The following is a 23,713-nucleotide window of genomic DNA, read 5'->3' as shown; positions in this document are numbered from 1 at the left end:
TTTTTTCAATGACCCCTGGAACTCAAACGATTAAACTAGAATTAAAAATATAATCTAGGTTTATAATTACAAATCATTGCAAACATACAGTTTAATATGTACATAATTTCGTTACAATTGTTGAGCAGTCATGTAAAATATTACTATACCTATTGTACATATTAAAATGCCTAAAATCCAATATTTTCTATAATTATTACATGTCTCATTTTGTAATTGTTTTTTATCGAATTTATCTTTTCCTTTGCGACGGGGTTTAAATTTTCGTTCAAATTTCTCTATTTCTTGTTGATTACGTATTTCTTCAGCTTGCCGCTTTTGTTCTAATAAAGCAGCTTCGGCTTGGCGTTTTTCGTCTATTAGTTTGGCACAAATATCATCGCATTTTATACAAATTTCCTCTTTCTGCACCACAGAACAGATAAAATCTTTCTTAATACGTCTGCACATGCAAAACAGCTTCACCTTCTTGTTGCATTCCTTTTCATTCTTGCATGGACCAGGATGACAATCATTTATACACCGATGTCCACAAGGATACTGAAATGGAACATAATTAGCACATTTAACATTATAGTACATTTACTATTTATATATATATAGACTGATTATTAATCTATGGTAATACATAATTTAATTACATTTTTGGGGCATTGATTCCCGCATTTGAGCAATTCATTACGTCTTTCAGCTTTAGCCGATGTTAATTCAGAACATCTATGATATAAAGTGCTTATACCACAATGGCATAAAATTTTAACTAATTGTTTGCAAGGGTTACATGGTGCAGGATGACAAGGTTCTGAGCATAAATGTGTGCATCCTTGTGGTCGTGGAAGTAAACATGGTTTTTCACATTCCATACACGGGGTACCATTCTTATTTTCTTCAGATGATGGTATTTTATGACAAATCAATTCGCATGTATGATTCGTGCATAATAACGTTTTCCCGCACAATCTTCCGCAAGACGTAGGTCTAGCCATGTGACAAGGCCATGGACGCGTTTCATGTCCTCCTAAACATGTAACTTGTACAGAAACTTCACATGGTGGACATGGTAATGTTTTTAGCTGATAAGTTTCCTTTTGTATGTCCCATGGTCCTGCTGGTTGCGTCTTTATGTCATTTTTGCTCACCTTTAGCCACACTTTCGTGTGGCAAACAGCTACACAGAAATGACCACATCGTTTATATATCATGCCACAAATCTTTTTGCAAGGTGGACAGTGACCTTGATGGCATTTGTGGGTTTCTCGTTTGGGATGATGGCAAATTGGAGGTATTTTACATGGCTTATTGCAAGATGGTGGCTTGATCTTTTTTACCGTACCACATGGTACTGTTATCTTATTATATCCGCATCTACATTGAATAACGTCAGTTCGTGCGCATGGATAACAAGGGCCGCTATGACAAGGAGCAGCACATTTGTGTTTGCGGCAGTTTAAAGCATTATCACATACTTTTTCGCACACGTTATACGTGTTTTTAATCAAGCAGTCGCAGCATTTCTTATTACACAAATGTCTTCCGCACAACCGCATTTGCATGCACTTTTTATTGCAATGGAATTCTTTGCCACATGCAATTTCTTTCTGATAGCTGCCACATCTACACGATTTTGTGACTACCTCTAAACACTGCCCGCAACGATCTGTATGACATCTCATATTACAATAATGCGAACCGCAATTTAATAATTTTCCACATGTATCTCCACATGTGGGTAGCTGTTCTTGTTTGCAAGAAATGGCATAACGTTTTTTCCCACATGGACAGGTTCTATTCTTCTCCAATGGACAGGGTCCACAGTCGCCAATTAAATGACATTTACTTTGACATATGTGAACATTACAAGAAAGAGGTCTGCCACAAAGTTTATTACAAGTCCATAGACCTTCAGAGCATTGCTTTAATTCTTTGTTACTCTTACAGTGGCATTCTAATAATAATATTTCTGGACAAGGAGGACATTCCCCTGAGTGACACACTTCTTTGCAAGTGTGTGAACATAACTTATACTCTTTGTTACATTCAGTACCACAACTCCATTCTTTGGCATTGCATCGTCGTTGTTGAGGCATCTGTTTGCCACAGTAGCATTTAATAGATACCGTCTTTGCACAAGGAGGGCATGGTCCAGGATGGCAAAGCAAAACACATTTGTGACCACATTCTGGTTGCAGCAGTTTGTCGCATGTTTCTCCACAGGAATGTGGAATATTCCATGGACTATATGGGGGATCTATGGTTTTTTTACAAAAGCATTTATAGTTACGAGGAATGTCATCTTGATTATATTCCATACGACATTTTGGACTAGAATAATATTCATATATAATATTTAAATGAATGTATTATCAATATACATATCTGCAGAACATTTTAAATTATTTCTTACCATGCCCATAATGATGTGATACCTTTCTCACGTTTAACATTCAAACTATCCTGTATCCAATGCAAAATGCAAGACAGATGTAGGAAAGCAAAACACTTGTTACAATTCCAAATCTAGAACATTAACATATATTGTAATGCAAAATGTATAACAAAGTTTATATACCATAAATTTATATAGTTTTAAAGAAACATACTGGATCTGCTCTTTTTACAGTTGAAATACATATTAAACAAACAGCATTGCCAGATTGAAAAATATTAATTAAATACGATAAAATTTTTTCTGCATCTGCCTCTTTGCCTTGGTAGGCAGATATTACTTTTCCAACTATATTTTGTATATCCTCTTCATTTCTATCATCTTCATCCTCACTGGAAGATTCTAGATAAGCATTTGCTTCTAAATGTTTATTAATCGCTATTTTATTTTCTGCTTGAGCTTGTCTAAATTTCTGCATCTTTATTTAGAATTTTATCTTACTCATGAAATATGTAATAACTTTGTCCTGTAATGATGAAACATAAAACTGTATACAGAGATATAATCAATGATGTTAATAATATTACAAAAATGAAAAAAGAACATATTTTTCATATACAGGGTCATTGGTAACTGGTGGTACAAGCGGAAAGGGGGTTATTCTGCGCGAAAAAAGAAGTCAAAAATATAGAATAAAAAAATTTTTTTTTTTTTAATTTGTTTAAAAATCTACAGTGAGATCCGTTATAACGAGACGTGATAAGTGCACGCATACCGGGCGAAAATTCAAAGTCGATTTTCTCGAAAACAAAGCCTCGAACGAAAAATTTTTATTCTATATTTTCGACTTCTTTTTTCGCGTAGAATCACCCCCTTTCTGCTTGTATCGCCAGTTACCAATGACCCTGTATAAAATAATTTGTATTTACCTACGCTTACATTTAAGTGAAGAAATATTTAACATGTAAATAGCTTACTGTAGCATATCAATCCCGCGTGAATGATATATTTGAGGAAACAAATAAAGTATTTTCTTTGAAATGAATTACATTCGAGTTATTCAAAATATCTGCCATATTCTTGCCACGCACTTCTTTATTACACAGTTAAAATATACAAACAACTCGACAATACATTTATTGGTTATTTTATGGAAAATAACAGCACAGATAGGAATCAATCATTATCTATGCGATCACTGATATCATAAATTACGTTTGATTGGTTAATTCAGACGAGATAAATGAATCTATCATTCAAAGAGATATGTTTTATGATTTAACGAATTCAGAAGGATTCGCACAGCAGTGTCTTCCAATAACCTCTTTTTACTAAAGTGTATGGTTTGATAGTCATAATGCTAAACAATTTACTGAATTTACCCAATTTATTCAGAATTACAACCATATATGATTTAAAATTAATTCAAATCATATTTACTTCTTTTGTAGTAAGTTATATGCAAAGCAAAAATCCAGCGAATGAATTACGAAGGATATATGAAAATTTTAATCATCATATGGTAACACCAGACTCATGATATTTAATTAATGAAAATCAAATTTCATATTCTACGCGATTAAAATTCTGATAAAAATAAAGAGCAACATACATTATGACAGTAGAGCTACAATGGCAGAAGAATTTATATGAAAATTATGGTCTACCGGATAATTATACGAATAGCTCATTCTTAGAACAATTACGCAAAATAAAACCAAATAATGTAACATTAATCGAAGCAATAACTTTCGGTGCTAGCATATGCATTCAACTAAATATTGTCATTCTTTTTGTTATTATATTTATTTGGTTATACAATGAATGGGCCAGACCTGATATCATATTTGTATTTGGGGTAATATTCACAATATTGGGTTATTTTATATATTGTTTGAAAGAGGCAAGTACTTTGATAGAGTTCACAAAACATGTTAGAACTGTATTGATTTTTCTTACATTTGGATATATTTTGTCACCTGTTTTGAAAACTTTAACGGATACCATCAGTACAGATACAATTTACGCCATGACAATATTAATGTTCTTGGTACATTTAATATTTAGTAAGTATGGTCCTTTACAGATCTCTTTATCCGATTCTTTGTCCATAACATCTTCAATATTTGGTTCCTTAATGCTAGCATCTAGATTGGCATCTCCTTTACATGCCTTTTCTCTTCTCACTGTATCTGTTCAGTGTTTTGTTTTATTACCGTTTTTAATGCATAAATTAACTAGCAAAATACTGATCTCAAGTCTTTTAACATTAAATACATTATATTTTCTTCTACTAGTTTCACAAACTCTTTCTTATGTATTTATTGCAACTATAGTATTTTTACATTTTATTTGCCCTTATTGGTATGTAAGATGCCAGAAGTACAAAGATAATATTTATGGGCCATGGGATGAGGCTGTTATTACTTCTTAGAAAATATTTAATATATTTTCTTCCACTTATTGTAATATATGGAATTGTAAATTTAAAAAAAAGGCATTTATAAATATTTATTATTAATACACAACATAATTTTAATATAGCAACAGAACATAACTATGAAAATGTATTTTACATATATATTATTATGCTTAACAAAATTGTATTTCAAAATGATATACATCAACAATTTTCTAAATGTTCAATTATAATTCGAGAATGTTAATTAATAAAAACATGAAGGTACTTTTTTAAAGTAAATTGTACTTTTATATAAATCATTTATTGAAAATTTGTATCTGTCGAATTATTATAATAAATACTGTCTACGAGAGTTTTGGCAGATGTTCGTAAATACACAGATATGTAAAAAAATATGTTATAAATTCGAATTATAGACGGGATGTTATTGTACAATTATAAACTGTAATAGCCTTTTAATTCTTCTAACAAGGGCTTCAACAAAGCTGTGATCCACTGTATTTTTTGCATATTCGTTATGTGTATCTAATAATTGTGTAATAAAGTTATCTGTAAATGTAGAAACAAGACCTTGTTTTAATTCCATTAGAGTTTCTGAAGATGCTTTCCATGCTACCATATCTTCATCTATACCTGCTGGAGATACTAAAACAGAAAAATTTTTAATATTTCACTTAATATTTACTTAATATTTGAAGAATCGTTAATTATATTGTACCATTAATAGATGTCATATTACCTTGCATTCGGCTGTACCGTGACATTACTTGTATCATATAGAAATCCAAATGGCTCCACAGAATATATAATGCGTGTTCTATTATTAAAGAACAATACTTTATAGTTTGACGTTTTTCTTTCACCCACCGATTCAGTCGCTGTTCCACTATTATTCGTTGCTTTTGCACATCGAGTTCCGCTTCCTCTTCGGACATATATTCTTTCAATTCGGTTGTACTCATTTCTCCTATCATTGCCGACTTGCTAATGAGAGTATCAATGTGAGGTAATTCGGTGTGCAATAAATCCGTAACAGATACAAGTTGATCAACGATCGTTCCTAAATGTACTCCGCCAGAAGTGTCTTTCATTCTGTTTTCCCTTCCTCCTGGTTTCAGTGTTAAATGAGGCTCAAACAGCACATTCCTTATTTTTTGATCCATTCTACTATGTTGCATCTGATTACGAGTGTATAGCATAATATTTGCAACTATTTGTACGCAAGAAATATGTTGCTGGTTTGCTTCTGTTTTCTCGTGGCATAAACGAACAGGAGCGGGCTGCAATTGAAATTTATACAACAGCGACAGCATTAATCTTTGTAATTCATACAAATGAGCACGAAGTTCTCTCATGCCACTAATGTCTCCTAATTTACAGTCGTCAAATTCAGATCTAGCCAATTCGTCATCTACCAGTTTGTACATATCAATATTCGCAGATCGGGATATTACTCCTGTAAGACAAGCGATCTCTTTCAAGAAAAGTGTATTCGCTTTTGAAAAGGCATTTTGTAGTATTATTTTAACAATATCTCCGTGGCTCTGTAGAAAGCCACAAACTTGTATGGCACACGACTGGTTCTCTGTTCCCAGAGTAGTAAGTAGAGCATCGCAAAGGTACAAAGCTGGCAAGAAGATTTGCTGATAACGCTGACCAATGGAGGGTATGAAAGAATAGTCACCTCCTTCAAATCCTATATGAACATCGGGATGTCGATCAAATACAATCATATTTGACATACATGATAAGATCCTATTTTCTAAAAGACTCTCAGCACCCAATCTTGTGGAGGCCATTCTACAAAATGTTGCCATTTTTGCTTCATACAAATATAGTGGTCTTAACGTCTCAGGTTCGGGTTGTAGCATACACCGTAACATATTATCAGATTCTAAAAGACTATCTATCATGTGCTTTAAATATCCTCTGCTAGCTAAATAAATGATCCAGGCATTGTCATAATCCAATTCCAAGATTTTGTCTAGACAGGACAATGCTAACATTTTACAAACGTCATGACCACCTGAACAATTATGGCATAAAATGTCCATCAATTTATTTCCAAAGCTATTTATCACTTGTATCGTCGCGTAACGATGAGAACGTTCTTGAATAGGCATTACTCTGTTCACTGAACTATCTAATTGACTAACGTACATTAAATCAATGATGTTCGTACTTTCTGATTTTTCTAAACCGACCACACAGAGGAAATTTAGCAATGCTGCATATAAATGGGTTATTACTTTTTGTGAGGAAGCTCCTGCATTCAAGATCCATTGCAGGATATGACTCAAAATGATCTTCATCATCGTTGTATTCGAGGGCGACGAAGGAAATGATTCGTTATCTATTTGCGTGAGAAAACTGTTTCGCAAATGTACAAGTAACATCAGAACTGTTCCAGATACTAAGGTCTTTATCTCGCTTAAAGCTTCGCAAGACGTCATTTTCTGTAACAAATCGTGGGATAGATTTAACAGCAGATTCTGTTTTTGTGGTGTAGGAAGTTGTTGATTTGTTGCAACACAGAACAGTATTTCTGTTGTTTGACACCAGCCCTCTACGAATTTGACAGTGGCATAAGATAAAAGCTTTGTTTGATTCTTTTTCAAAGCATATGTCAAAATTTTCTGTACTTCTTGTTGCATGAGATTACGCTGAGTCGCGGTTGCACTACTTTGAGTAACAGCCAATTCTTCTGTGATAAGAGAATGTAGCTTTCTTATGTCTATAAGTCGAGGGCCCCCTATCAATGTAACTGGAACGCTACATCGTCCTAAAACCATCTCTACTTGTGATGGATCGAAGAAATCTAGAGATAATGGTGATTCCAATTGAAGTTGAAATTCGATATAATGCAGAAGGTCCATCAGAAGTTTCTGTGATGGCACAATTTGCCCTTTTTCTTGACCAAAGTTTCCAACTAATCGTTGAACCAGAGAATTTTGTAAGCTACCACCAGCGACACGTAATTCAATTGCGGCTATCTTTAATAACCACGACATACAACCAAGCTCTGTTGCTTTGTTCTGTCCCTCAAATGGTAATTTCGTGAGATGTCTTTGTACGAAGTCTTGGTTTACACTAGTTCGCAAAAATCTCAATACAGGAACAGATGTCTTGTTATTTACAGCTAACGTATGGAGGAAACAATAGCAAGCTTCTGTTATTTTGTCACGGCCACGTTCAAGAGATTGCTCTAAAATTCCTAATATTGAATGCAGACATGTTCGTGGGAAGCCCAGAATACCAGGTTGCTGTAGAACGGTTTTTCTAATATCTTTGGTAATCTCAAATCCTAACAGGTAGTGAGAAAGATTTGGAGTAGGTCGTATAATACTTTGCATCATCAAAAGCAAAATACGTTCTTTGCAGCTACCAGTGTACTGCTTTTCGTTTTCCGTATCTTCATCGAAAGTTGTATCTGCATCTAAGCATTCCACAAAACCGTGCCTGATATTTGTGGCTAAAGTAGGAGTAGCTGTAAACGTAGAAAGCAATTCGGAATCTGCTCCTGGTTCGTTGGTCACTTCATGAATAACTCCGACAGCATGAAACGCGTGTTGTGGAAGCCAAGAACTATACGAAACATATTTAGCAACATTGATCATATAATCAGGCTTTTTTGATTGTGGATCCACCTCTAAAAGTAATCTTGAGAGTCCGGTCAAAATTTTATTTATCGATTTCGCAGCGGCTAATTGAGCCATGTAGTTGTGCTGCGTTTTTAATCCTCTTTCCAATATTTCTAAACAATACAATGTGCCGTTTTCAAGATTCTTTTTAGCAGGAAACTGTTCATAAGTATCGAAATGAGTACAACCTTTATCAAGAATATATAGTATAACATGAAGTAATTCGGATTTGGAATGTAATTGGGTCATTATATGATAACCAGGAGCAGAATTAACTATTGTAACTTCTCCATTCTGGAGCTCCATCTTGCATCCAATGAAATCTTCTACAGCTGGTTCATATTGTTTAATAAGCTTTGAAAATATTTTTAAACAAGCTTCTGCAACTTCCCATTTTTCTCCTGGGTTCTTGTATGACCGTGTATGAAACTTTAAAAAGACAGTATTAATAATAAAATGTAAATACGGATCAAAGCCCGGATTACGCTGCCCCATTCCTAATAGTCGCAATACAGGAAAATCAGTAAGAACGTCTAAAAGTTCTAACATTGCTCGTGTTAATGGATATCTTTCATTCTTTGATTCAACCTCCTCTAATTCACTTTGAACTCCTCTTGGTTGATAGCTGCTTATCGTTGGTATAGTTGAAAGTATTTGTGCAGCCTCCAAACTTTGCCATACGGTGGATGAACTTTCGGGTGATCTAGCTAACGCAGCGAGTGTTCGTATCAAAACACTCTTCAGTGGAATAGGTATTCCACAACTGACTAAACCGATTAAAGATGGTAATACTTTCCACCCTGGATGATCGCATATTGCTATTCTTGATATTTCGTCGTTTTTCGCAATCACTTGAACGACTAACAGCACTGCTTCAAGACCTTTACTTTCTTCGGGTGTAATGCCTTTGGGATGGCTCCTTTGTCGGTAAACAGTGTCTTGACTGGGAGGTAGTTCTTTCCTAAGATTATCATAGTACTGGCTTAGAGATTTAAAAAAGTGATCCCACGAAATTGTTGTTGATCCTGAAGATCCTATGAATTTTTTTTACTTTTCAATTATTAATTCATTCAATGAAAACAATAATATATTTTTGAAACACGACTTACCATTTGGTTTAAGAAAATTGAATGCTTGCCGTGCTGCCTGTGTAGAAGATGCAAGAGATGCGATCATTTTAAGATATGGAACAAATAATCCCGCTGGTAATATTTCACCAGCAAGGCGTACAAATTTAAAAAGAGCAACTTGTCTAGATGGCAAGCGATTAATGTATGTAGTAGCAGATGCGTGTGTAGAATCATGACTGGAGTGATGACACCAATAGTCCATAACTAATTCCAGTTTCAAAGGGTCCTCTTTATACAATTCCGCCACAGTTAACATTAGATATTCAAAATGATTATCTAGATTCAAGGGTGGTTTGATACCCTCTTGCTGGTATGCCTGAATCAAACGCATAGATTCGTCCACTCGACTCCGTAGATCTTTAACTTTTAAGGGCATCAATAATATAAAATCGGAAATAAGAGAGTGGAAATAGCGGATATAAAATTCTTCATAATATATGCTCTTGTTTCTAAATAATAATTCAGCCATAAAATGAAAACATTTATTTGTTAATGCTGCTTCCAGTAATCTCTCGTCTTCAATAGTAATATTCAAGACCTGTACGTTAGCAGTGGTTTTTATTGTTGTGAGAGCAACTGCAAAAGCAAATTGTATAAGTCCGCGTAATTTAGCACACTCCCAATTGATGTTCATTGATATTAATTTTTGATATAGTTCGTCGTGTGCTCCTCTTTCTGCAATTAATGGCATAGAATTGATCAATTCTGAAATAAAAAGATTCTATATAATATGACAAATCACAACACAAAATTTATATTTATAGTCGACTAAAGAATATACCTTCGCCATTTTCATGACTATGTAACGAGCTAAAATTGATGGCATTTAATACACTCATTATAATAGCAAGCGTAACTTTATCCATACCACCTTCATACGTTTCATCAATTTGTTTCGTTTGTAATAAAGATAGTAAACGAAATAAGATTGGATTTGGTAATGAAGATTGCGCAGACCATAAATATAATATATCTGCTAAATCTTGTCTAGAATCATTGTAAAGTTTCATGACCATGTATCGATGCTTTGATCCACCTAATGCTCGATTTTTTTCTAGTAGGTCTTGCTCCTTCACAGGATCCATTTTTTCTAACAATGATAAAATCCTATCTAATAAACCATCTTCTTGTAATTTATTTGTATACTCCGTAATATGTCTCAGAAGAGCTATTGGGGCATCAATATTCCAACTATGTCCCATTCTTGCTTGTATAAGCATTCTTAAAGTTGATGTAAGCGCTTTCTTTCCATCATAATATAATAAAATAGCTGTTAATCCTCTAGGTAAACCAGGGTGATGAGGCATTTGTAGTTGAGCAGTGCATAAAAGATCTAATGCCATGAACTCATTAAGTTCATACATGTCTGATATAATAAGGGTTTCATCCACCAATTCTTTTGACAACAACTGATGTCCTAAGCCAGGAAGTGTAATACCATCTGTTGCTCCCTTTGTTATTTCTTCTCTGCTGTTCACATTCTGCGGCTGCAATAGAATATATCTTAAACCATATATTATACAAATTTGTAATATTTTTGTTGTCTCACATAATCTTAAATACATGATATCATATAATCACTTACAGGATTTTTTAAAAGAGTTAAAAAATTTTGCCTATGATTACGTAAAGCTTCTGTAAATTCAGGATATTGAAGGTCATAAGTTGTTGGAGAAGAAGTAATATACCGTTCCACAAGACTCTGTAGTTCCTTGTAAGGAGTCCACATATCCTGTGTAATTTCCTTTTCTATAAAATTCATAAAATAACATTTTGTTAACAATTTATATGATTAATCAGAATAATATAAAAAATAAAATAGAATATATATATATAATTGATTAAGAATATTTTTCTAAGGCTATATAATACTATAATAAAATGCTAAAATATAGGAATTGTTGCATTATGTTAAAAGGAATACAGTTCAAATATCTATTAATCATTTATATGATGCAGGTTAGATTTTTCATGTGACATTAAAGATATAGATCAATCATATAAATTAAAAATTACCTTCGGTCATTTTGTTACGGTAAATAAAATGTTATAAAAACACAAATCTGGCGGAACAAAATATAGTACTTAAATATAATGAAAGGAAAGAAATCTCGTGCAACATAATACAAATACCGGTCCTCTGGCGGGAACGATAGATTTATTGATAATCATAAACCATTGAACAACTATACACGAGATGCAATTGCTATAAGCATATCTTATTTTTAAAAATTACACCAGAGGACGTATTTACATTAAAATTTTTTTTTTATTTTTAACTTGAGAGTAATTTATCGCTCAGTATTTAACCTATAATAACCTATAATCAATGTTTATTTGAATAAAGAATAGTTTTAATTCTTTCTTTCTATAACGTACTTATATGCACGAATACCAAATAATTTGCTTGGTCTTATTTCGATTGTAGGTAGCGCAACTAGCAGCTGACTTTAATCTATGCTTTTTTCTTTCGAGTCGCGATGTTTCTCAGTTAGTAATTTAAATGACGTTGTTATTTTATTACTTTTCTTGTATTGTAAAATTCGTAAATACGTAAGTTCACATCACGGTTTACGTAACATATATAAAACTACATAAATATATGATGCGGAACGATTAGATATGTGATGTAAAATATACATATGTCACCGGCCGGTAATTTTGTGTACGTGGTCAGTTAATGAGGAAAACTATCATTTGAATTCATGTAGTTCATTTAGCATGTAATTGCTATTTTTTTGTTGAGGCAATATGTTTATTAATTCATTCATTTATCTCTTAATCGCGTACGTTCGATATTTTCTATTCTACTATCTCTTTTCTATGAAGCATCATAACCTATTGCTGACAATGACAAACGCCATGTGTTTTTCGTTATAGCTTTTATTGATATGATAACTGAGGGTGCCTCAGAATTTAACAGCCGAGTTTCGTCAGTGTAATCTATGGCTATATTCAAGCAAAAAATGTTATATAAGCATAACTCATTTAAAACTTTATTAAAAAGTTGTAATAAAAATACTTAATATAACAATATAGGAACAATAATAAATTTGTAGTTACAGTGCTGTAAAACAAGAATAAGTATAGATTAGATAAGTATAAGACTCATTTTGATTTTACTTCATTTCAATGTGAACCAATAAACCCTTTATGTTATTTTATCACATGTATCAATATTACTTGTTAAATATATTCTTTTTCCTGAAGTTGTTTTTTGTTTCAATATAAAAATATGTTGACAAAATTTGGCTGTTGAACATTGAGACATCCTGTATAATAATGCATTGAAGATTTTAACATATAATTTTTTTTAGTATTTACCTGCTTTCCGCATATGATACAAGTATAGCTTTTATCACAAATAAATAAATATAATATCAGTATAAATAATAGTACATTTTTTATAGGTAAATTTTATAAAGGTGGTGTTTTAATTATTTAAGAGAGTAACACCTTATAGCCTCATCAATATGGTTACATTGATGAAGACAAGAGGTTTGCGTATGTCTGCACAGAAGCAGGAGACTCTTTTGAAATTGACTGTGTTATCTCTTGCAGCAATTTTATGTAAGTTTCCTAAATTAAAATAAGAAGAATTCTTGTAATATTCTAAGTAAATGTAATCGTTTTTTATAGCTTTTGCAACAAGATTGTTCTCTGTCTTAAGATTTGAGAGTGTTATCCATGAATTTGATCCATATTTTAATTATCGCACAACAAAGTATTTAGCAGAAAATGGATTTTATAGTTTTCATAATTGGTTTGATGATCGTGTTTGGTATCCTCTTGGGAGGATAATTGGAGGTATGTTCTTTTATATTAATTTTTAATTGTAATATACTTTAATCATTAATTATTTCAGGAACAATATATCCAGGATTAATGATAACATCAGCAGCATTATATCGCCTTTCATGGTTATTAAATATTACCTTAGATATACGCACTATTTGTGTCTTCCTAGCTCCATTATTTTCTAGTTTGACAACAATTATTACTTACTTACTTACCAAAGAACTGAAGGTAAAAATATATTCAATATATATGTAGTATTTTTAGTATAATAAACCAAAAATACATTACTTCATGTATGATTTTAAGGATTCTGCATCAGGATTGTTTGCTGCAGCTATGATAGCAATTGTACCTGGTTATATATCACGATCAGTGGCAGGATCTTATGATAATGAAGGCATAGCTATTTTTTGCATGTTATTTACATATTACATGTGGATCAAAGCAGTTAAAACTGGAGCAATTTGTTGGGCAACATGTGCTGCTCTTGCATATTTTTATATGGTGTCTTCTTGGGGTGGCTATGTATTCCTAATTAATCTAATTCCTTTACATGTATTAACTTTAATGGTGACTGGCAGGTTTTCTCATAGAATATACATTGCATACAGTATTGTATATTGTTTAGGAACAATTTTATCTATGCAAATATCTTTTGTTGGTTTTCAACCTGTTCAGAGCTCTGAACACATGCTTGTAAGTATAAAATATAGTATCTCTGTTTTGTAGAAAATACTCTCTACACAAAATTAATTTATATTTTGTACAGGCATTGGGAGTTTTTGGACTTTGCCAGATTCACGCTTTAGTTGATTATCTGCGTAGTAAAATGTCACAAGATGACTTCGAAGTATTATTCCGTGGTCTTGTTATTTCTGTAGTTACTATTTCATTTGTATTAGGTGTTATCTTAACTATTACAGGTATATACAATAATGATAATATATTTCTTTAGATTATAAAGAACATTTATTAATTTTTTATCATCCTAAATTGAAAGGAAAAATATCTCCATGGACTGGTCGCTTTTATTCTCTTTTGGACCCGTCCTATGCAAAGAATCACATACCGATAATTGCGTCTGTTTCGGAACATCAACCAACATCATGGAGCTCTTTTTACTTTGATCTTCAGATTTTAGTATTTCTATTTCCCTCGGGTCTATACTTCTGTTTTTCTAAGTTAACAGATTCAAATATTTTCCTCATCTTGTATGGAGTTACAAGTCTATACTTTGCTGTGAGTAAAAAGTTTTCATTAAAAATTCATTAAAAATTGATGTCGAAAATTCGAACAAGCACTTAAATTTTAAACTATACAGGGTGTAATGGTTCGATTAATGTTGGTTTTGGCTCCAGTAATGTGTATTTTGGGTGGCATCGGAGCTTCCTCTTTACTCATCACTTATATGAAACAAGTAGAAAGAGGAAAAGTTACAGATAAAAAGTCGAAAAAGTTTGAAAGTAATTATATACTCAGAAGTGAGGTAATTACAATGAACATCTTTTCTTAACTTTCATTTTTTACGAAATTTTATATTGACATATTGATTTGCAGATTGCCACGCTCTTTATAACAGTAATGTGTATTCTCTTTTTTTCGTATACCATCCACTGTACATGGGTTACAGCAGAAGCTTATAGTTCGCCTAGTATCGTGTTATCGGCGCGTTCTCCAGATGGTGGTCGCATGATCTTTGATGATTTTAGAGAAGCGTATTATTGGTTACGGATGAATACGCCAGAAGTAATTTTATAAGTCTACTTAGACAATTTTCTGTTAATTTGCAACATTTAAAATTACGTTTCTTAACTGCAGAATGCCAAAGTAATGTCTTGGTGGGATTATGGATACCAGATCACGGCGATGGCAAATCGTACCATTTTAGTAGACAACAATACATGGAACAATACTCACATATCAAGAGTCGGCCAAGCAATGGCAAGCTCTGAGGAAAAAGCTTACGAAATAATGAGAGAACTAGATGTTAATTATGTTCTTGTTATTTTTGGAGGACTTACAGGCTACTCGTCAGATGGTATTACAATTAATATATAAACCTAAATGAAGCTATAACTTAAAATTGTCTAAGAACTTGTTCAATTATGATTTCAGACATTAATAAGTTCCTATGGATGGTGCGTATCGGCGGAAGCACTGAAAAAGGAAAATCTATAACAGAGTGGGATTATTATAACTCTGCAGGAGAATTCCGAGTTGACAAAGAAGGTTCTCCAATTTTGCTCAATTGTCTTATGTATAAAATGTGTTATTACAGATTCGGTCAAGTTTATACAGAAGGGGGTAAGTTTTTTATTATGACATGAATATAATTTATACTAGTTTAAAATAAATATAATTTGAATAATTTTATGATTAAACAGGCAAACCCTCTGGATATGACAGAGTTAGGAACATGGAAATTGGTAATAAAGACTTTGAGCTAGACATGTTAGAAGAAGCTTACACTACAGAACATTGGCTTGTACGAATTTATAAAGTGAAAGATTTAAGAAACAGAGGAATTTAAAAAAGATATGGACTAATAAGAAAAAAGTAATATTATCACATCTCTGTAAACTTTCATAATTTCACTTGCTTATAAGTTTTATAATTGTCTATAAGATATCAACATGGCACTAAATACAGAATTACAATTTCCATTAAATAGTGTAATTGAAACTTTTATAAAAAATATACTCAGGCCTCATTATATACATACATTATTTTAGTAAATATAGTTATATCGATTTACGAAATAATTTTGGAAGTAATCTTTATAATAATCGAAAAGAATCCAGCAGCATATTTATTTTAATAGCGTTTGTAAGAACGTACTATTATCTGTAACTTAAAGAATATATATATTCAGGGTATAGTTTATCAAGTTGAATATTCTTAGAGAAGCATTTATTTTAAACGTTAAATTATTAAACGATCCCTGTGTTCAAAGATAATGATCATCTTCGTAATTGCTTCCTACATATACATAAGTAATTACATTTAATAAAATGACTAAATTTAATAAAAAATGTAATTTTATTACTTATACTTACTGAGAATTAATAGGGTAAAGATTTATTATGCCATTAATCATGTGTTCATATGGAGAATAAATTTGCATTAAAGAAGATTTCTTTTGTAACCAAGGTTATATATATATGATATATATATATATATATATATATATATATATATATCATAAACTTGAAAACTGTCAGAAACATCAGCAGTAGTATACGATGTAAAATAGTACTAATTGATTATAAAGTGATTTTGAATTGTGGTGCATGTATGTATGAACATATGTATATTAGGAATACGTATCAATTTATCATCCATATGCTTTAGAAACACATGCCTTATATCGTATGTTTTCTGGATGTGTATGGAAATATGTGATTTTCTGGTGAAGATGGAAATAAATGTAAACAGACAGCATTTGTTTTTTATACATACATTTTATTCGATATATTTTACAGATTGTAAAACCATTAAAACTTAAAGATTATGAAACTCCTGAACCATAAGTGTCTTTTGTTTCAGAAATATCGTGTCATCTATGTGAATCAATACGAATTGCAATGTTTATACAATTACCATAATTATTTTACTCTTAGCAATATCGTTAATTTAAAAAACGCAGGAATGCAAACGTTCATTTAAATAATAAATTTATTGGCTGGTGCATAATAAAGTTTTACTTGCAAATTTATTTGATTATCTTCTAATAGACCATAGAGGATCCAGTTGACTTAGCGGATCAATTATTCCTTCTTTAGGTTTCTCTTGAATCGACGTTGTAGTTGAATGTATTGAATTAGCAGTAGAAGCTTTTTGTCGACCTAAAGTTTAAACAATATCATTAAACTATACTTTGTAAAAAATATTACTTTACAATACCTTGGTCAACATCTGATCGTTGGGTATTTATGCCAAGAGTTTGAAGGAAATCATCAGAAGGATGCATCTTCCTTGATGTTTTGTCCTTATTTCCCTTTAATCCTTCGAAATTCTCAAATGTCGAGCGAGTAGATGATAAAATTCCACCTAAATATGCGATAAGAAAATTTTATTTTGAATTAATTCGATCAAATCATATAAACAATTAGAGGAGAAATAGTTCTTACGTTTCATTAAAATGTCTTGAGCGTGGTATAATACCAACTGATACGCGAATAACAAGGACTCCTTATTTACAATTTGTTTACGGCACTTCAGAAGACCCTTGAATACAAGAGGTACATTGACTATTCCACAACCTGCACGTATATGGCATACTGTTGCTGCTGCTACTAGGAATAAGCTGCTTAGTGCTCCACCATCCAAACAATGCACCACCACTGGTTTTGTACAACGTCTCAGTGCTTGTTCTGTCATTACATCAGTTGAAAAAGTAAGCAGCGCACCTGGACTACTAGGAAAACCGCTGAAAAGTAAAAAAAAATTATATACATAAAATGATTGAATATTATTTATTTCGAAGACATACTTGGAAGGCCATGTGAGAAATTGCATGTGCACGACAGTCTTTTCTGAGTTCTTTTTAGTATTATGCACAGAAATAACTCTTTGGATGTAGGATACATGGTTTACTCTCTTTTTTAATGATATTGTAAAGCTACCAATGTTCAGAATATCTTCTTCGTTTATAGGCCAGTATATCTCTCCATTTAATTGTGCATCGGATACTAAACATGCAATTATTTCACTTTCTTGTTCCCATATCATCATCCAAAATACTTCTAATTTGTCCGGCAATGGTGCTTGAGTAATAATAAATGCTGTCGGTATCCATTGTGTAATTTCCATTATATGAGAAGCATTAATATAATTTGGAATATCTGTCGACGATATTTGTACCTTTGTTGTGTCATATGGGATACATTCCATTACTCTATTTTCCGAAGAATGTGCTAGCGCTACTGTACACGATTGTTTTCCACTTTCCCTTTCCTAAAATTCAAGTATATTATTTTGTAGTGTGATTAACAGAATAATATTTTACACTATACAAGTAATTTGGAATTCATATGATCCTACTTCAAATTCTTGGACTTCCTTCCATTTTATATCAAGATTAGTTGCTCCACTTAATGTTTTAACAAGTAAGCTATCTACAAATTTCTCATATTTTTCAACTTCATTTATAAACTTCTGCAATGCTACTGGATCCCCTAAAGGATCCTTTTTAGGTTGCACGTCATTGTACCACGTATCCCATACAATCTGCAAATTCTCGTTTTCCGTCTTATCTTCGACAGTAGTAGTGTCATTCGACTTTACTTTATCATCTTCACTAGCAGTATCTTTCGTTTCATCTTTTGTCGTATCTTTCATTACAGCTTCGTCTTGTGCATTGCTTTTATTGACAGGACGTACTTCTGGCACTAAAGGTGCATGATTTATAGTGACATCAAGGTCAGCAAGCAAGTCCACATTAGATTTCTCTGACATTGTAGCGGGTTTAGTAGGATTCGCGCTTGTCGTTGTATTAGTTCCATTGTTAGCAGCTTGCATGTATGTTTGATTGTAATTAGTGTAGTTTTCATTTCTATTAGAGGATGCTAGAAAAGTTAAACATAAAATTTAAATAATTGCAATGTTAATACAAGAAAATAGTTTGATAGTTACCTTGAGTACTTTGCATTTGAAGACCATATGGTGTAGTGTAATAAATGTCAGCTACACCTTGAGGCTGATAAGTCTGTTCTGAATATTGAGAAGATGGAGTTTGACTAACCATAGAATTATTACTAGCATTTGTGTATCTTGCACTACTTTCTTGTTGTTGGCATACATTGTTAATGCCGGTATTTATTTGCAGTGTTGATTCAGAAGGTTGCTGTGATACTTGAATTGATTGTGAAGTTTGAACATTACTAGGATTGTATTCATAACATTGATTGGTGGAATTATAAGTGTATCCCATTTGGCCTTTATAAGATTCTGTCACTGGCATAGTTATTTGATTTCCTTGGATATAATTGTATCCTTGGTTGTATACATGAGAATAACCACCATACCCAGGGTACTGTTGTGGATATTGATATGCTTGTGTGTAACTTTGCATACTTGCCAAAGGCTTTGTATGACTTTGAATTATTTCTGTATTAGTAGAACAATTTGAGTATGCATATGTATTAGAAGTATCTGTAGGTAATATAGTTTGTGTATATGAAACACTGGCATGTTGCAAACCATGATAAGTATTAGGATAAGTTAAAGTGGTGTCACTAGCTGAGACTTGTGATCCATATTGGTATACTTTATCTGTATAAATTTGTTTAGTTTGTTCTGTACTACTCTGCTGTGGATATTGTACAGCATTGGAGCTGTGCAAGTTAGAAGAATATGAAGTCCCCATATTATTTACTGGAACAGTTAAAGAACTAGTAGAATAAACAGGTTGAGGAATGCTTGTATTCATATATTGTGTTTGCATATAGTGGCCAGAGGCAGGAATATTAGTCGTTTCGGATGTACTTGGATTCGATGTGACTTGTTGAGCATGTAACTCGGATGGATTATAATACATTGTACCAATGAAACTTTGAGTACATGAAACTTCACTTTGACTAATTTGAGGGAGGATATAGTTTTGCATTTGAGTATTATCCACTGGTAATACATGTTGACTAATAGTTGAAGCAGATTCTTGAGAAACAAATTTTTGTTGTGATTCAGGTATATATTGCTGCCCTTGTTGAGCTAGAGTAGTATAAAGCTGTGCTTGTACATCTGTTGTTTTATTAACTGTACTTGCTAGAGGCGCAGACGTTTGTGTCATCGATGTTTGAGGTATCTCAGCTGTAGTAACGCTAGTACTAGCAGTTTTATCAAAATTAGGAGGATATTGCTGTGCAATATTATATCCAGCATAATCAGCAGAAGGTTGGTAATTTTCATATTGTAATGTATTGGTAGGATAGTTATAAAGTGTTTGAGGATTAGCAGAATACTTATGCTGTCCATCTAAAGCTGTAGAAAATTGTCCATTGGATACAAAAGAATTTACTGGATACTGCACTGCAGTGTTTGCTGTCGTCCCAATTACTTGTGGATAAGTATTTACAGTATCTGAACTATTTACTTGCATATAGTTTTGGCTTAAAGCAGTATTTTCGTTATATGTTGAAATTTCATGTGTATAGGGTACATTCGTTTTGTAATCCGTATATGGTGTAGAATAATACTGCTGCATAGATTTCGTAGACGACATTGCATCCAACGTAGTCACTCCACTAGAATGCATTGCATTTTTATTCACTGCGTCATTCAAGTATGACTTTGTTGCTGCATCTATCTGAACTTGTTTACCTTGCTCTTTATATACATTATAATACTGATTTTGAATATTTTCCTGCCTGCTATTTAAATAATCCTTTAACTTAAGTCCACTTCCAGTTCGATTTCGACTCTGATCATAAATAGCAGCTGTTGTTGTATCAATCCTTTCTTGAGAATTTTTATTGCTATCCTGTGCAAGTATTTGTTCACGTTCTTCTTCTTGCACCTTACAAGTGCTTTTCACTCTTTGAAGTAATTTTGAGACATTTATTTCTAATTTCCTATAAAATTCGAGACCTTTGCTAGACTTTGCTAATAGGTCTTCATAAGCATCGTAAGATGCAATCAAAGAAGAAATAGTATGTTCTCGGCGTTTTAATATTTCTTCGACCCCTTTTCGTACATTAGCAGTTTGGGCATATGCATCTGTTAAAGCTGCTAAGATGTTATCTTGTGCAGCAAGATTTTGGTCTATCAATGTTACTAGAGTTTGATGTTTACTTAGCTGATCTGCAAATAAACGATCCAAGGGTCCAGAATCGGACGTGGCAGTAACTAGTAAGCGTGTTAGATCATCTTGTGAAATTGAATCTCGTAACTTTGCATGCAATTCGTTCCTCTGTCTACGCATTTCGTCAACTTTATTCAAAATGCGCCTTAGTTCCTTAGTATGCATTCGTTCTAATTCAATTGCGCTATGTGATTTTTCAGTATTTTGTTCTGATAGGTACGCACTTGGCGAAGGTATATGGGCCATAAGGTCAGCAAGCGGTTGAGAAAGTACTTTCAAATTTTTTACATGCATCGTTACTGCTTTATGAAGAGCATGATTACTTTCTGAAGCTTTATTATGAGCTTCTTCATATTTCTTAGCTTCTCTGGTTAAATCAGTGGCGACTATCGACGGAGGCCTCTTTCCAACCGTATCTTGATATTCTTTTTCTTTTTGTTCTTCATCAAGAAGAAGTTTCTTAATTTCTTTCAATATTTTTTCAACATCTTGGCTAGTATCCGATAATTTTCCCATTATATCGAGTAACTCTTGAATAATGTGTTGCTTTGCATTTAGTGCTGCGCATCTTTCAACCAATTCATCAGGAAGAGGTAACCGCTCCCATTCCGTTGTTTGAGCATCGGGATCCCATAAACTCATATGTTCCAATTTTAAGGACGTTAAGTAGGTATTGAGTTGCTGATCTCTCTCTTCAATTTTGCTACCGACGGAACGTAATATTTTCGCTTTTTCTTCCGAATACAAAGAACTTGCTTCGTGCACTTTCATTGGTATTAACCTGGCAAATATATCAGGACCTGAAACTTCAGGATCATTGATGCTAAAAGATATTCCTTTAACTAAAGGAGCTCCCTTTACTGTAGGTAATGTTTCTTTTTCTGGTACTTCCTCGTGGTATATGTACTCATTTTCATTTTTAGCTGCTTTACGTTTCCCTTCTATCACGTCATTTGTAAATGTAAGTGCTTCTTCTATAGTTGCTTTTTCTCCAGGAATATTTGAATAAATTAATTGTGCTTCATTTAAAGAAGCTAATGCAGCATTATAAAATGCTACCCTTTCTCCCATCTTTCTTTGCTCCTCAGCAGCTAATCCTTGATATAAATATGTAACTGCTAAATGATAAGCTTTCTTGAATTTCAGGTAATGCTTCCAGCTCTGAAAAAGAATATTTTTAGAACAATGTTTCATTAATAACAGTAAGCAATATTTTTAAATTTTACCTTATAAATTTTAGTTCCAACGGTATCTGATATGGTTCCATCCTCACTTCCACCTTGTTCAAGTGTAGTTAATGCCAGATTGAAATAGTCCACTATCTGTCTCGCAACTTTTGCTACATGATACATATATCTTGTAGAATGATGTACAAGAGTAGACAATTAAAGCCACAAAAAATGTAATATATTTATGCAAATCTTATTTCTTTTATACTTACCTACGATTGTGGGTTTACGATTATCAAGCATACTTTTTTCTAATATACATTCTTGAGCTTGGGCTAAGCAAAGCTGGTGCATAAATGTCATAAGTTCTGGAGCTAAATCTACACCAGATGGCTGTGGGTAACTATTTTTTAAATGCTCAAACGCCCATGCTGCGCATTGAAAATGAGCACAAGCCATCTTCATCCCATCAGCTGATGTCCTTTCTGTAAGTGCTCCCAACTGAGTATGCATTGCACCAATATTATACAAGATAGAAATTATTTCAAAGCGAATATTTGCCAATGAGCAAACCATGTTTGCATATGTATCTCTCCTATTTAAAATAAAATACATTCAATTTTTTAATTCTAATGATAACTATTCATCACTATCTCAATTATTTTACCATGTGAATGTGACCGCTGCTATACCATCTTTTCCCATAGGAAATCTACTATGAAGAAAATGCAATTGACAATAATATCTTTTCAACAATGAACAACCAGCTACATCAATGGGTGGCCGTACAGCCACTGCACGTAAGCTTTCTAACTGATGTATTTCGTGTGTAAATGTTGCTGGATCTTTATTATAAAAATCACATATATACTAAAACAAAAAATGATTATAGCTCTAATTAGATTAATTGACAAACTGAAATAAATTAATGAATGATCACGCAGTTCATTTGCGAAATGGAAATATAGAATGACAATTTAAATTTGTAAATAATAAAAACAAAAATTGAGTATTTATGATAAAAAAAAAGTTGCAGTGTGATTTATTTATCCATACCTGCTTTAACTTTGGTCCAAACGTAGTAGGTTCTGGGCTAACTTTTAATTGAAACGATATCATCGGCAACCTCGGTACTGCTTCCATTGTAAATTACTCAGTAATATGTTATCTTCCCGAGGTTTCTAAAAACTGACATTTGATCATCTGTCAAACTTGTAGAAAATGGATTTAATCATGGAACATATTTTTCTTTATCACGTATATACTTACTTATGACGACTGAAGCGCCGTTTATGGGTAGATATTCATGTGTAAGAGTAATTCCATTTACAATATATAAAATATTTTTCTACAACTTACACATTAT

General features: G+C 32.7%; 5 protein-coding genes across 11 annotated transcripts; 2 read left to right on the top strand and 3 right to left on the bottom strand.

Moving 5' to 3' along the window:
- Positions 1–73: 73 nt before the first annotated feature.
- Positions 74–3,495, bottom strand: LOC117231496 (NF-X1-type zinc finger protein NFXL1). The gene is made up of 5 exons (XM_033489989.1): positions 3,316–3,495; positions 2,601–2,912; positions 2,405–2,517; positions 642–2,322; positions 74–540 (listed from the first exon to the last, which is right to left on the bottom strand). The coding sequence occupies exons 2-5, from the start codon at positions 2,862–2,864 to the stop codon at positions 112–114; spliced, it is 2,487 nt and encodes an 828-aa protein (XP_033345880.1). The 5' UTR covers positions 2,865–2,912; positions 3,316–3,495; the 3' UTR covers positions 74–111.
- A 59-nt stretch (positions 3,496–3,554) lies between these two features.
- Positions 3,555–4,925, top strand: LOC117231500 (phosphatidylinositol N-acetylglucosaminyltransferase subunit C). Its single transcript, XM_033490001.1, has 2 exons — positions 3,555–3,724; positions 3,838–4,925. The coding sequence occupies exon 2, from the start codon at positions 4,002–4,004 to the stop codon at positions 4,818–4,820; it is 819 nt and encodes a 272-aa protein (XP_033345892.1). The 5' UTR covers positions 3,555–3,724; positions 3,838–4,001; the 3' UTR covers positions 4,821–4,925.
- Positions 4,926–5,096: 171 nt separating this feature from the next.
- Positions 5,097–11,751, bottom strand: LOC117231491 (nuclear pore complex protein Nup205). 3 transcript variants are annotated; one of them, XM_033489979.1, is made up of 6 exons: positions 11,596–11,751; positions 11,165–11,328; positions 10,361–11,066; positions 9,559–10,284; positions 5,548–9,483; positions 5,097–5,453 (listed from the first exon to the last, which is right to left on the bottom strand). In XM_033489979.1, the coding sequence occupies exons 1-6, from the start codon at positions 11,603–11,605 to the stop codon at positions 5,233–5,235; spliced, it is 5,763 nt and encodes a 1,920-aa protein (XP_033345870.1). In that variant the 5' UTR covers positions 11,606–11,751; the 3' UTR covers positions 5,097–5,232. The 3 variants fall into 3 exon arrangements, with proteins under 3 accessions (XP_033345870.1, XP_033345871.1, XP_033345873.1); XM_033489980.1 differs by having other exon boundaries at positions 9,559–10,254; XM_033489982.1 differs by lacking the exon at positions 11,596–11,751 and having other exon boundaries at positions 10,361–11,082; positions 11,165–11,230.
- Positions 11,752–12,010: 259 nt separating this feature from the next.
- LOC117231187 (dolichyl-diphosphooligosaccharide--protein glycosyltransferase subunit STT3A) lies at positions 12,011–16,505 on the top strand. Of its 5 annotated transcripts, none has more exons than XM_033489364.1 (12): positions 12,011–12,132; positions 12,990–13,149; positions 13,219–13,386; positions 13,445–13,605; positions 13,684–14,073; positions 14,147–14,300; positions 14,378–14,616; positions 14,699–14,863; positions 14,935–15,123; positions 15,196–15,415; positions 15,493–15,681; positions 15,762–16,505. In XM_033489364.1, the coding sequence occupies exons 2-12, from the start codon at positions 13,053–13,055 to the stop codon at positions 15,905–15,907; spliced, it is 2,118 nt and encodes a 705-aa protein (XP_033345255.1). In that variant the 5' UTR covers positions 12,011–12,132; positions 12,990–13,052; the 3' UTR covers positions 15,908–16,505. The 5 variants fall into 5 exon arrangements, with proteins under 5 accessions (XP_033345255.1, XP_033345254.1, XP_033345253.1 ...); XM_033489363.1 differs by having other exon boundaries at positions 12,033–12,244; XM_033489362.1 differs by having other exon boundaries at positions 12,033–12,251.
- Positions 16,506–17,034: 529 nt separating this feature from the next.
- LOC117231186 (tyrosine-protein phosphatase non-receptor type 23) lies at positions 17,035–23,618 on the bottom strand. Its single transcript, XM_033489359.1, has 10 exons — positions 23,404–23,618; positions 23,015–23,217; positions 22,620–22,942; positions 22,405–22,517; positions 19,012–22,339; positions 18,421–18,944; positions 17,870–18,333; positions 17,508–17,806; positions 17,281–17,427; positions 17,035–17,222 (listed from the first exon to the last, which is right to left on the bottom strand). Exons 1-10 carry the CDS (start codon positions 23,488–23,490, stop codon positions 17,098–17,100), a joined length of 5,613 nt encoding a protein of 1,870 aa, XP_033345250.1. The 5' UTR covers positions 23,491–23,618; the 3' UTR covers positions 17,035–17,097.
- Positions 23,619–23,713: the final 95 nt, after the last annotated feature.

This window comes from Bombus vosnesenskii, unplaced genomic scaffold, assembly GCF_011952255.1.
Source record: "Bombus vosnesenskii isolate JDL3184/JDL3185 unplaced genomic scaffold, Bvos_JDL3184-5_v1.1 scf7180000013272, whole genome shotgun sequence".
Classification (NCBI taxonomy): domain Eukaryota; kingdom Metazoa; phylum Arthropoda; class Insecta; order Hymenoptera; family Apidae; genus Bombus; species Bombus vosnesenskii.
The sequence above is the reverse complement of the archived record's forward strand: the minus strand, read 5'-3'. Positions and strand labels throughout refer to the sequence as shown.

Bases quoted from the DNA above. Each gene is read 5' to 3' on its own strand.
- LOC117231500 (XM_033490001.1), top strand. From the start codon at position 4,002: ATGACAGTAGAGCTACAATGGCAGAAGAATTTATATGAAAATTATGGT.
- LOC117231496 (XM_033489989.1), bottom strand. From the start codon at position 2,864: ATGCAGAAATTTAGACAAGCTCAAGCAGAAAATAAAATAGCGATTAAT. The intron at 2,518-2,600 runs GTATGTTTCTTT...TTAATGTTCTAG, and splicing joins CTGTAAAAAGAGCAGATCCA to ATTTGGAATTGTAACAAGTG. The intron at 2,323-2,404 runs GTAAGAAATAAT...ATATTATTCTAG, and splicing joins ATCACATCATTATGGGCATG to TCCAAAATGTCGTATGGAAT.
- LOC117231186 (XM_033489359.1), bottom strand. From the start codon at position 23,490: ATGGAAGCAGTACCGAGGTTGCCGATGATATCGTTTCAATTAAAAGTT. The intron at 22,340-22,404 runs GTAAAATTTAAA...ATTCTTTTTCAG, and splicing joins TTGGAACTAAAATTTATAAG to AGCTGGAAGCATTACCTGAA. The intron at 17,223-17,280 runs GTATTGTAAAGT...TTTAAACTTTAG, and splicing joins ACGATCAGATGTTGACCAAG to GTCGACAAAAAGCTTCTACT.
- LOC117231187 (XM_033489364.1), top strand. From the start codon at position 13,053: ATGGTTACATTGATGAAGACAAGAGGTTTGCGTATGTCTGCACAGAAG. The intron at 13,387-13,444 runs GTATGTTCTTTT...TAATTATTTCAG, and splicing joins TCTTGGGAGGATAATTGGAG to GAACAATATATCCAGGATTA. The intron at 13,606-13,683 runs GTAAAAATATAT...TATGATTTTAAG, and splicing joins TACTTACCAAAGAACTGAAG to GATTCTGCATCAGGATTGTT.
- LOC117231491 (XM_033489979.1), bottom strand. The intron at 11,067-11,164 runs GTAAGTGATTAT...ATTCTATTGCAG, and splicing joins TAACTCTTTTAAAAAATCCT to CCGCAGAATGTGAACAGCAG. The intron at 5,454-5,547 runs GTAATATGACAT...TTTCTGTTTTAG, and splicing joins ACGGTACAGCCGAATGCAAG to TATCTCCAGCAGGTATAGAT.